At 42.8% G+C, this 13,703-nt stretch overlaps 1 protein-coding gene across 3 annotated transcripts in view; it reads right to left on the reverse strand.

Annotated features, from left to right (window-relative positions):
- si:ch73-390b10.2 (Golgi pH regulator) overlaps positions 1–13,703 on the reverse strand; it is a 63,572-nt gene that overhangs the window by 38,606 nt on the left and 11,263 nt on the right. For all 3 annotated transcript variants that reach the window (XM_055636643.1, XM_055636644.1, XM_055636645.1), the window contains exons 4-5: positions 7,136–7,242; positions 3,925–4,026 (exon numbers count right to left, since the gene is read on the reverse strand). In XM_055636643.1, the coding sequence (XP_055492618.1) occupies positions 3,925–4,026; positions 7,136–7,242 (209 nt within the window). The remainder of the gene's footprint in view (positions 1–3,924; positions 4,027–7,135; positions 7,243–13,703) is intronic.

Below are 13,703 nucleotides of genomic sequence, written 5' to 3' on the forward strand. Positions count from 1 at the left end.
TGAACAGTGAGGTCCAAGACACAAGCAGCAAAGGGCAGCACAGTGGCTAGGTCACTGGAGAGTGGACCATGCATGGAGCATTCCTCCTTCTTCCTCGTGTCCGGCCATCTTCCATATCACGCCTTTCCGGTCGGTCAGTGACGGTTGACAGTGGTTGCAGAACTGGCTACTTCAGTCAGTCACTGTGGTACAGTTTCTGTCATTAGCATTGCCCGGGATGCGCCACATGGAGGCTTCTGTTTGCATCCCAGAGCTTTCCTACAAAGCATGCTTATTTTGTGTTGCCTTTCACTTATCATATTAAATGTCCCTGGTTACTTGATAATAAATACAAATGCTTTAGCAAGCTGACAAAAGGACACAAAATGCTGGAGTAACTCAGCGAGTCAGGCATTATCTCTGGAGAACGTGGATAGGTGACATTTCAGAACGGGTCCCTTCTTTATTTAGCAAGCCATTTGGCGTTCAGTCCTATATTTAAATGGTAACAATTTGTGCCTTCATTATGTATTGGAAAGGGAGCTACCAAGTTTGGCCGCTGAACATGGTAAGAGTGATAAATTTATAGGGTCTGCACTCTTGGTATATTTCTGTACAGCGTGAACAGCTGCCTAGTAAGACCACTCAGCAGTTTTCACCCTTTATGCCTGCGGCACATCTTGGTATCTCATGGAAGGCAAAAGGTTTTTAACATAACGGAAACAAAGAGGTTATGCATCCAACCACTCATCAAGCAAAGACTTTACTTGGTCAAATATGACCATAGGATCAAAGAGTTCACACCCTGAAGAACAAAATAGAAACATAGAAACATAGAAATTAGGTGCAGGAGTAGGCCATTCGGCCCTTCGAGCCTGCACCGCCATTCAATATGATCATGGCTGATCATCCAACTCAGTATCCCGTACCTGCCTTCTCTCCATACCCCCTGATCCCCTTAGCCACAAGGGCCACATCTAACTCCCTCTTAAATATAGCCAATGAACTGGCCTCAACTACCCTCTGTGGCAGAGAGTTCCAGAGATTCACCACTCTCTGTGTGAAAAATGTTCTTCTCATCTCGGTTTTAAAGGATTTCCCCCTTATCCTTAAGCTGTGACCCCTTGTCTTGGACTGCCCCAACATCGGGAACAATCTTCCTGCATCTAGCCTGTCCAACCCCTTAAGAATTTTGTAAGTTTCTATAAGATCCCCTCTCAATCTCCTAAATTCTAGAGAGTATAAACTAAGTCTATCCAGTCTTTCTTCATAAGACAGTCCTGACATCCCAGGAATCAGTCTGGTGAACCGTCTTGAAAAATGCATGTGGCCCAGCTAAAACAAGCATCAGATAATGATCCAAAGCTCCACTACAGGATGCAGTAATAGGGAAGTGATAGCTTTCAACATTGGTTACTGTAAAGATGTGTTAGCGACACACTGTAACTTTACTTTATTTTATACAAAGAGCACTAGCTGTACGTGGTCTGTCACGGAAACTAGAGAGCGATATGTGGGTGGGGAGGTTGTAATTATACTTGTGATATGGGGAGTGGTTAGTAGTGATGAGGTAACTATATTAAAGGCACATGCATATCTCATCTACAGTTACGATGTGGGAAAATTAGCTAATGACAGAAGTGAACAGTGAAATTGATTGTGGGTAGGGATAAATCAACAAGTTCCCAGTAAATGCCAAAACTATAAACAAAGCCACAGTATGTATCAGCTTCATGTGACCAAACCATAAAGTTCCTTTCATGCTTTCTGTTCCCAATGAGAACTATCTAGATGCCAGCATCATTCCATGTCACCTCCATTCAGTTTACCATGCACTTTAACCCATCCTAAAACCCGCTGCAACATGCCTGCCTCGTCTCCACTCAATCTACCCTTCCAGATTTCCACTGACCTTCAATTTGTCCAGTCCCCACTGCAACGTCAGCTAGCCAAAACTCCCAATGAATCGTCCCCCTACCTGGCAGTAATTATTTTTAACATGCCCATTGAAAACTACTGTTACTCCCCAAACAGTAACAATTTCACGATCTCCCTGCACTGCCAGCACTGCCCTTTCCCCTTGCCCAGCCACTATCCCTCTTGGGATCACACCATCATCCACAGTTCACAACAATGTATCCCTTTTGGAATCACACCGTTCCTAGCCAACAATCAGTCTATCGGAACCACCTTGTCTGATGTCATCTGTTGCCAGTTTTGTCCTGGTCTTTCCTTGCTTCCAGTTTCTTCCCCTACAATCAGTCTGAAGCGGGGGCCCAAACTGAAACATTGTGGCGGCACCTGGTGGTAGGCCACGGGCAGAGCAAACCCTTGGCTTTGGAGGGAAGAGTCAGGTGTCCCGGTGTGGGAGGCGCAGGTCACGGGATTGACCCTTAGGGGCATTTAAGGTCAGGCAACGCCCGTGCCCATTGAGGAGTAGGGAGCAGCACTGTAATACAGGTGCACAACCTTTTATCCAAAATTCTAAATAACGAAAAGCTCCGAATAGCGGACATTTTTTCGGCCCTTGAAGACGTTCACCGAGGGCGGCCCGCAGAGGTGACAGCAGAACCTCCGGTCGGTCCTCGAAGAAAGGGAAACTAAATCCCCATTCATAAAAGAGAAGGTGAGGGTATATTGCGCGGGAGGGTTAATAATTGACAATCTGCTGCTGCCTGCCCGCTGAGTTAAAAAGTTCCCACGGTAGGCGATCAAACAGCACAATACCCCCCTCCCCCTCCAACTCCAGAGGAATCTGCTCCCCGATGGGCCGCTACGGCGACAAGTGGCAGTTCGCCCACAGCCCGAGCTGCGCCCCCCTCATCGGGACACCGACCCCCAGGCCCACTGCAAGCACGGAGATCCCAGATGAGCAACTCCAGCCCAACCTAGCCCCGCTCCAACTCCAAAAATCTTCCATTCCGAAAGCCGAAAAATTCCGAATTACGAAAAGTGTCTGGTCCCAAGGCTTTTGGATAAAAGGTTGTGCACCTGCAGTAATAAAATACGTCTCGTTCACACAACTTTGTGTTTCGACTGATTCTTGGCTGGACTCCTGCGAGACCCCGCTATAACATCACCAATCCATTTTCTTCAGAGTTGCTGCCTGACCTGCTGAGTTGCTCCAGCATTTCTGACCACCAGTACATCTTTATCTGTGCAGTCTCCATTGCATCCTCATCCATGCAGTCTCTGTTGCCCATCCACCATTTCTCCATACCTCTTCCTTCTCCCACTGTGCCCTCCTCTTTTCGAGTCCCATTTCATCTCTCCACTAACTTGTTGGCAATGAACATTCATTCCAGAACCCAATGCATCTTCACACTGGATATTCAGCACTGTATCTTCAATCTGTCCAACCTAATCACCCTGCAGTCCTGTATTTTCATTCTGCACCAGTCCCAAGCACAGCTCCCACTGCACATTCGCTTTGAATTTTCACCCTGCTCAGTTTCCACTGAGCTTTCAATCTGTGTAGACCCAATTCCTCCATCCTGCCCAGTGCCCTTGAAGGGAAAACCATGTTACCAATATTATTTAATCCCATCAAGTATCCCACCTACCCTGCTCTGTCCGACTGCACGACCTTCCAAAAGAAGGTTATCTAAGATTCCAACAGGATACAGAATTGGCTTCATTGGTAGGAAGCAGAGGATGGTGATGGAAGGTTGTTTATCGGACTGGAGGCCTATGACTAGTGGCGGCCTGAGGGATCGATGACGTGCCCATTGCAGTTTGTCATCTATATCAATGATTCCCATGGGAATGTACAAGGCACGATTAATAAGTTTGGATGGGATGCAGACGGACACAGAACATAGCTCAACACTTTGCAAGTCTTTGTGGAAACTGTACAGCTGCGGGTAGATAAACATCTCGTCGGTATGTTACCTGTAAAAATCTGCAAATTAATTCATCCTTCCCAGGATGTTAGAATGGACTCACCGTGTTTCGGGCTTAAGATGGGAAATGGGTCTCCAAGTTTCCAGAAAAAGTACATGAATGCCAACCAAACGACACAGGCAAACAGGAATCGTTTTCGCTGCACTGAAGAGAACATACTGATTATTTCCACAGAATCAAAGAAAGATGCAACATAGGCGATCATTGGCCTAACATGCTCAACAATTGCTCTTTCCCTAGAGCTTACAAATATTCCAAGACCCTCTAAGAAACCTGTGACTGAATTTGCCTGCCACACATTCCAGATCATTGTAACTCACTGTATAAAACATTTTTCCATCTCCCTCCAGTTTTTTGGAAAGATACAGCATGGAAACAGCCCCTTCAGCTCACCGAGTTCACGCCAACCATTGATCACCCGTTCTTTCCAGTTCCATGTTATCCCACTTTCAGATCCGCTCCGTACATACTAAGAACAGTTGACGGTAGCAATTTAATCTACAAACCCACACCCCTTTGTGATGTGGGAGGAAAACGGAGCAGCCAAAGAGTACCCATGTGGTCAGCGGGAGAATGTGCGTACTCCACACAGACCGAAGCACCCAAGGTCAGGATCAAACCCAGATTTCTAGCATGATAACCTTAATTTTGTGTAAACAACTATCCTTTCATTGGAAACAGGATTAACTTTCTCCCGATCTACTTTACCAAGACCATTCATATTTCTATTAAATCTCTTCTTATCTTTCTCCATTCTGAACCAAGTAATCACCAGTCTTCCCGGATAACCAGTAGGTTTTTACAAAAGTGGATAATATGAACATAGAACAGGAACAGGCTCGTTGGTCCATAATGTCTGTGATGACCATGATGTCAACTTAAACTAATTCCATCCACCTACCCTAGTCTATCTCCTTCCACTCCCTTACCACTTACCGCTCTCTGCGTAAAATAAACTTGCTTATAAATCTTCTTCAAATATCATCCCTCATTCCCTTCAGTATTTGACATTTCAACCATATGCAAATGTCTCTGGTTATCTATCCTATCCATGCCTCTCAGAATTGTATACACTTCTATCAGGCCATCCCTCAGCCTTAGAGAAAACAATCAAACCTCTCCTTATGACTAATTCTTTCTAATCCATGCAACACCTTGATGACTTCTTTTCCACTCTCTCAAAAGCATTCACATTATTCCTGTAATTCAGCAATCAGAACTGTATACAATAGTTCAAATGTGCCCTCAGCAAAATGTTATATAGCTGCAACATGTTTTCCCAAATGTTACAATCAACACTCTGAGCGATTAAGGCAAATATGTATCCTCAATCAAACAAATATTCTATCCTATCTACCGTGTGCTGCCATTTACATCCCAAGTTCTCTCAGTACATCGATGATCCTAAATGCCCTGCCATTTTTGTATACTTTCCTCTTAAATTTGACCTCCAAAGATGAAACACTTCCTCCTGCCATTTCTCTGCCCATATTTCCAACTAATCTAAATTCTGCAGAATCCTTTGACAACCTTGCTTACTATCCAGATCTCTGCCAATTTTTGTGTCATCTGATCAAGATCCTGCAGTAATTTTTGATAACCATCTTTGCTATCTATGAAACCACCCACTTTAGTGTCACCTTACCATGCCTTATACATTCTAATCCAAATTGTTGATATATACACACACTCAAATCAAATATACTCAATCCCTGCACGCATATAGACACCAGTGCACAAGTTCAAACAAACAGCAGATAGACACAAAATGCTGGAGTAACTCAGTAGGACAGGCAGCATTTCTGGAGAGAAGGAATGCATGACGTTTCTGGTCGAGACCCTTCTTCAGACTGGTAAGTCTGACTTCAGACTTATTTTCAGTGTAAACCAGCATCTGCAGTTCCTTCCTACATACACATGCAAGCACCCACACATACTGGCGGTCTCAGCACTGATCCTAGAGGAACATCACTGGTTTCACAGTGCTACAGGTAACTAATGTACCTTAATATTAAAGATTAGCCTACCATGAAGAACCTTTGAAAGCTTTATTGAAGTCCATGTATACATAAGATGCAACCTTCCCCATATATTGCCATGTTGACTATCCCTAATACGGTTCCGATTTTCCAGATGCAATATGGATCATCACTTCACTTTAGATTCAGATTTATTAATGTGATATCTCCATTACTAAGTTCCAAAAAATTATTCCAAAACCCCTTCCTGCATCGTCATGACTACCAGCAAGAAGCTTGTACAATGGTCTTAAACCATCCATCCATATCTAAAACAGATCCAAATGACCAAGTGATTAATGTTAATTTATTAATTCAGGATATAACTAATGCTCTGCCGCCCTCATCTTAAATAGTGTTAATCTACAATTCATGCTTATCGATATACACCTGCTCTCAACCTATCAATTTATTAAAAAATTATCTTCCTCCTGATAAAATCCCTATATAGCCTCACCCCTTCTTTTCTCCTATTCCGTAACATTCCAGGATCTCCGCTCTCTTCCGATTCCAGTCTATTGATCATTTCAGATGTTAATTACTCCAATACTGATGGGTGTGCCCTCAGGAGCCAAGATCTGAGTGCTGTAGTTAACATGCCTTTCTAAGCATCTTCACCTTTCTCTCTTTTTGTCTTTAAGACTTTAACCTTACTCTTTGACAAACATTTGGACACCTGCCTTATTCTTTCCAAATTATAAATTGGCAAACATAGGGGCAATAAATATGGGTGGCACAGCGATACACTTGCTGCCTTACAGCACCAGAGACTCGGGTTCAATCCTGACTATGTTGTCTGTACGTGTTAGTAAGTTCTCCCTGTGATCTTGTGGGTTTTCTCCCGGTGCTACGGTTTCTTGCTACATTCCAGACGTGCAAATTTGTAAATTAACTGGCTTCTGTAAAATATCCCTCGTGTGTTGGCTGATTGGCGCGGACTCGGTGTGCCAAAGGGCCTGTTTCCACCCCGTATCTCTAAACTACAATGAAAACTTATTTTGAATACCAACACCTTTCACTCTCTCACCTTTTTTGTTAACTTAAGTGCATGACATTTTTCCACATTATATTCCTTCTTAGAGGTCAAAAGCAAGCATCGGAATGAAACATGTTGGCATCTTTACTAGTATGTTAGTTTGTAACAATAGTCTTGAGTCTTTAGTTCAACCTACTGTAAAAATGCAATTTTCTTCAAATTTATACACACTGCAGCATGATATAGCATGATTACTTACAAAGTCGAATGTTGCTGACCACAAAATAGCCGATGTAGAAAGGGACGATAAATATAAGTGCCACGAGTGTGACATATAAATTCAATTTCCAATGAAAATATCGTGAGCTGGAACAAGTCAAAAATATAAATTAGTCTAAATGCATTAAAACATCTGCTTAGCCAATTAACAGCTTAATTAATGACTGTTACTTATGTTTTTTTATTTGTACAGTAAAGTCCTTACTTAGCATCTGGAAATAAAATTTAGGTTCCTTATTCTCTGGAATGTAATTATATATCCAAATGAACCTTCTGTCTCCATCTGCCTAGTATTGATCCAATCCAATGAGACCAAGGTAGTTAATTGGAGACTCTTACGCTCCCATGTACTGCGTCACTCACTGTAAATTGATTGCCTTCACTTCAGTATACAGATCAAAAGAAGGCTCAGACTAGATGCAAACAGATTTGATAGGATAACAATACCTTATATCTGGTCTTTATAACAATGAACATGGAATGAATCTGGATGGCTATTTTGCTGGCCAAAATTCTCAATTTCTATCCAATGGCAAGAGCCATAGTCTTCCATTTTCTACACAAATTCAATTTCATTGAAATATTGGTTAAGATATAAGAACTGAAGAATTAAAAACATGTTGGTAATTCTATTCTTGTGCAAACACTACCATTCAATAAAATCATGACTGTGTTTTTAAAAATACCACCAACACATTCCTGCAGATGTCACTTAATCCTTGCATCACCTTAATTCCAAAAAATTATTGACCTCTATCCTAAATATTCTCAACAAAGGATCCTCCCCGACATTTTTGGTTTGAGAATTCCAGAATATCACCATCCCTGAAGAATCTTCTCATTTGAAATTTGAATAACTGACCCTTCACTTCGAAATTCTGCAGGACTTCCCATGGTCCTGGACAATTTAGCCAGTAAATCCTGCACCACCTTGTCAAGTCCTGCAGAATTTCAATGAGATGATCTCACAATCTTCTAAACTCCAGAAAATAAAGGCATTGGCTGATTAGTCTCCTCCCAGCACCACACCTCCTCCCTGCCCCCATCTCAGGAATCAATCTGATGAACTTTCCTCCACTCTATCACGTTTCGCAAGACCATGACTTGTACACAATATTCGAGATATAATCTCACCATGGAATATCATATAACTAATAAAATGTTCACATCTACTTATGTTGCGTTTAACATACATTTCATTAATTTTATCAATCTTCCAAAAAACAAACACCAATCCCCATAAGGCAGAAGTATGATTCATATGAAACAATGGTCACAAATGATAGCTAAAGCCAGATGGCGGAAGAGAATTGTGACAATGTGAATGTTGGATGTTCTTTGAAATCCAAGATACTGATATAAAAGGAGTTTAAACTTAAACAACGATAACTCAAAGCTGTTGAAAATTGACAAGCACTAAAATATTTATAGATTAAGATTACCTGAACCACAAATGCATCATAAATATTAGTTGTCTCTTGGAATAGTTCAGTGAGAACACATTAACAGTTGGTGGCTGAAATCCAGTTGGCTCAGATCCAAACAAGCAATTCTTAAAGGCTGATTTAATCTCAAATCTCACATGCAATGCAGAGATAACAATCCAAATGTGTCACTAAAACTGAAAGTCTGACACACACGTACATTCGCAGCAATATAAACAATCCTGCTGGGCTATTCAAAGAGCAGAATTCTCCTTGATGACTTGGCTTATAGTTAGCACTCAACTAACATAAATGAAAAAATATTTTATAGTAATCAGCACATTATCGTCTGCAGAATCCTGCTGTGCAGAAGACCTTCTTGATCATTAACATTACCACAGTGACTGTCATACAAAAATCCTTCCCTGAGATGGTGAAAGATGTAAAAGAAATACAAGTCTACTTTTCTTTCAACCAACATCACCAGAAACAGTTTATCTGATCATTCGCTACTGCTGTTTATGGCAGCTTGCTGTGTTCAAATTGATTGCAATGTTTTCTATATTGTAACACTGACTACAGGGGCTTCTTGGGTTATGGAAACCTGACATGAAATTTTGGCTTTACACAAATTCTCCCAGACTTTGCTCTCAGATATAGCACTCTAATCTCTTCATCAGGAAACAATGCATGGGTTAACCACAGAAAAAAATGTTTGTCTTCTCCAAACTCTCTTTTAGATAAGATCAATTGTCATGAACCCCAAGACATCTCTCATTAGTGCACACTTTCTTTTACTAAGCTGCAGCTATTTGGTCGCTGGTTAGCAGATTAACTCCTTCCGCCGCGCCACAGGATTGCATTCAAATAAACATTTGCAGTAACTCAGTGGTTCGTCCAGCAGTTTTGTTTTTTGATCCAGATCCCAGTCTATTGTGTCTCCAGATAAACATTTGTCACAGTTCACTTACTAGTAACAATTATTTTCATCTACACTGTCTTTCTACAGCCTGCTCTTTACAAAATCGGTTCCGAAGGGCAGCCAAGGCTAAAAATTCTCATCCAAATCATTAATATAAACCTGCAAAGGCAATGGGCCCAGCACTGATCCCTGAGGCACACCACTAATCATATACAGGTGCACAACCTTTTATCCGAAAGCCTTGGGACCAGACACTTGTCGGATTTCGGACATTTTCGGATTTCAGAATGGAAGATTTTTAGCTAGTAGGTAGGTTTTGATGAAAAGTCTGGAGCATGCCTTCCCGGTGACCGGGTGAATCATTGCATAATGTTACAGTTAGTTTGGAGGGAATGTGTGGTGGTGTGGAGTCTAATTAATTCTTAGTACTACATGGTCTCATCCCCTCGCGGAATCCGGCCGCGGGCGGCGCCGGTTGGAGCTCCGACCCCCGGCAACTCTACCCCTGGCTGCGCGGCAAAGGCGGGAATCGGCGGCGTCGCAGCGCTGGGATACCAGCGGGCAATGCCTGATCGCCCGGCAAGCTCCGGAACGCTGTGGCCACACACACACTAAGCGTCGCTGGATATATCGGTTGGAGCTACTCTACCCCTGGCTGCGCTGCTCCAAAAACGTCCGCGAACCATCGGACCACGGCACCCTGTGTGCCCGCTTCCTTCCAGCGCTGCGACGCTGCCGACCCAATTCTCCGGCCGCGGCCCGCGCATTTTCAGCCAGGGCTAGAGTTCCCTGGATCGCCATGCGGATACTGCACTAACCCTTTGACCGCTCCCCGCCTCTCCGACCAGGTAGGGGACTAAGAATTAAAGTTTACCCCTTCCTAACCTAGAACCTTATCAAATAAGCAATGATTTACTTGCATCTCCCGGTCTGGAGCCCATACAGTAGTATAAACATTGACGTGGGTCGTTTTGGGTTTTGCTCTGGAAAAAATGGCCGGTTTTCGGACCTTTTTGAGGTTGTACTGTATCTTAAAAAAACCCTCTTCATTAAGATATCCAGAAGATCTCTCCTGGTACAAGAGCAGCCTAACCTAGAACCTTATCAAATACCTTGATGGAGCCCATAGAGAAAACATCAACGGTTTTGCTCTCATCAACCTTTTTGATTACTTCTTCAAAAAACTCTTCAGATTCAGAAGATCGCTCAGGTACAAGAACATGCTGACTATCCTTAATCAGCCCCAATCCATCCAAATGCATACATATTTTATCCCTCAGAATCCTCTCTTGTACCTCGTTGCCTGCCACAGATGTCAGGCTCACTGATCTATAGTTCCCAAGTTTTTCCTTGCAGCCCTTCTTAAATAGAGGTATATGGATGGAAAAGAATGGAGGGTTATGGTCTGAGTGCAGGTAGATGGGGCTAGGGGGAAATAAGTGTTCGGCACGGACTTGTAGGGCCGAGATGGCCTGTTTCCGTGCTGTAATTGTTATATGGTTATAGAGGCTCACTATTAGCCTGTTTTTTGGTACTTGACACATGTCTAATGATGATTAGTACAGATGTCAGAGGTTATGGGGAGAAGACAGGAGAATGGGGTTAGGAGGGAGAGATAGATCAGCCATGATTGAATAGCGGAGCAGACTTGATGTGCCGAATGGCCTTATTCTGCTCCTATCACTTATGACGCCTGCAATTTATTCTCTAACTTTCCACAGTGTCCTTGGATATATCTGATTGGGCACAAGACCTTAATGCACCTTAGGACATTCAGCACCATCTCAACTGTAATGCGGACTCTCTGTAAGACGTCTATTAACTGTCCCAAATTTCCCAGTATTCATGTTTCTCCATGGTAAATACAGAAGAGAAAATACTCATTGAGGACCTTGCCCATCCTTTGCGACACCACATAGAAGATGACTGCTTCAGTTTTTGAGTGGCCCAATTCTTTCTCTAGTTCTTTCCCTTAAAATGCACTTAGAAAATCTCTTTTGATTTTCCTTAAAATTATCTGTACTCTTAACATCACACTTTTGAAGGCATCTCACTTTTCAGGTGTTCCTTTGGTCTTTGGAATGGACGTATAAATTGGCCAGAGGAAGCAGCAAACCGGGGGACTGGGAGCAATTTAGAACTCAACAGAGGAGGACGAAGGGGTTAATTAAGAGGAGGAAAAAAGAGCATGAAAGAAAGCTTGTGGGGAATATGAAAACTGTTTCTAAAAACTTCTTTAGCTATGTAAAAAGGAAAAGATTAGTGAAGACAAATGTAAGTCCCTTACAATCAGAGACAGTTGAATTTATAATGGGAAACAAAGAAATGGCAGAACAGTTAAACAAGTACTTTGGTTCTCTCTTCACTAAGGAAGACACAAACAATCTCCCAGAAATACTAGGGGACCAAGTGGGAGGGAGGAACTAAAGGGAGTCCACATTAGAAACATAGAAAATAGGTGCAGGAGGAGGCCATTCGGCCCTTCGAGCCAGCACCGTCATTCATTGTGATCATGGTTGATCGTCCCCTATCAATAACCCGTGCCTGCCTTCTCCCCATATCCCTTGACTCAACTAGCCCCTAGAGCTCTGTCCAACTCTCTCTTAAATCCATCCAGTGATTTGGCCTCCACTGCTCTCTGTGGCAGGGAATTCCATAAATTCACAACTCTCTGGGAGAAAAAAGTTTTTTCTCACCTCAGTCTTAAATGCCCTCCCCTTTATTCTAAGACTGTGGCCCCCGGTTCTGGACTCGCCCAACATAAGGAACATTTTTCCTGCATTTAGCTTGTCCAGTCCATTGATAATTTTATATGTTTCTATAAGTCCCCCTCATCCTTCTAAACTCCAGTGAATACAAGCCTAGTCTTAGTCAGGAAATGGTGTTTGGTAAACTGTTGGGACTGAAGGCAGATAAATCCCCAGGGCCTGATGGTCTGCATCCCAGAGTACTCAAGGAGGTGGCCCTAGAAATCATGGATGCATTGGTGATACTTTTCCAACGTTCTCTCGACTTTGGATCAGTTCCTGTGGGCTGGAGGGTAGCTAATGTTAACCCACTTTTTAAGAAAGGAGAGAGAAAACGTGGAATTATAGACCAGTTAGCCTTACATCAGTAGTGGGGAAGATGCTTGAGTCGATTGTTAAAGATGTTATAGCAGCGCATTTCGAAAGCAATGACAGGATCAGTCAAAGTCAGCATGTATTTATGAAGGGGAAATCATGCTCGACTAATCTGACATTTTTTGAGGATATAACAAGTAGAATGGATAATGGAGAGCCAGTCGATGTGGTGTATCTCGACTTTCAAAAAGTCTTTGACAAGGTCTCGTGCAAGAGGTTAGTGTGCAAAATTAGAGCACATGATATAGGGGGGAGGGTAAGAACATGAATAGAGAACTGATTGTCATACAGGAAGCAAAGGGTAGGAATTAACAGGTCCTTTTCAGAATGGCAGGCAGTGGCCAGTGGGGTACCGCAAGGCTCGGTGCATGGACCCCAGTAATTTACAATAGAAAATTAACGATTTAGACGAGGGAATTAAATGTGACATCTCCAAGTTTGCGGATGACTCAAAGCTGGGTGGCAGTGTGAGCTGCGATGAGGATGCTATGATGCTGCAGGGTGACTTGGATAGGTTGGGTGAGAGAGCTGATGCATGGCAGATGCAGTATAATGTGGATAAATGTGATTATCTACTTTGGTGGCAAGAACAGGAAGGCAGATTATTATCTGAATGGTGTCAGGTTAGGAAAAGGGGAGGTGCAACAAGACCTGGGCGTGCTTGTACATCAGTCACTTAAAGTAAGCATGCAGGTACAGTTGAAGAAAGCTAATGGCAAGATGGCCTTCATTGAAAGATGATTTGAGTTGAGGAGCAAGGAGGACCTACTGCAGTCGTACAGGGCCCTGGTAAGATCGTACCTGGAGTATTGTGTGCAATTTTGGTCTCCTAATTTGAGGAAGGACATTATTGCTATTGAAGGAGTGCAGCGTAGCCTCACCAGGTTAATTCCCGGGATGGCGGGACTGACATATGATGAAAGAATGGGTCGACTGGAATGTATTCACTGGAATTTAGAAGGGTGAGAGGATATCTTATCAAAACATATAAAACTCTTACAGTATTGGACAGACCAGATGCAGGAAAAATGTTCCTGCATCTGACATTGGATGAGTCCAGAATCAGGGGGTCACAATTTA

Source organism: Leucoraja erinacea, chromosome 6 (genome assembly GCF_028641065.1).
Source record: "Leucoraja erinacea ecotype New England chromosome 6, Leri_hhj_1, whole genome shotgun sequence".
Classification (NCBI taxonomy): domain Eukaryota; kingdom Metazoa; phylum Chordata; class Chondrichthyes; order Rajiformes; family Rajidae; genus Leucoraja; species Leucoraja erinaceus.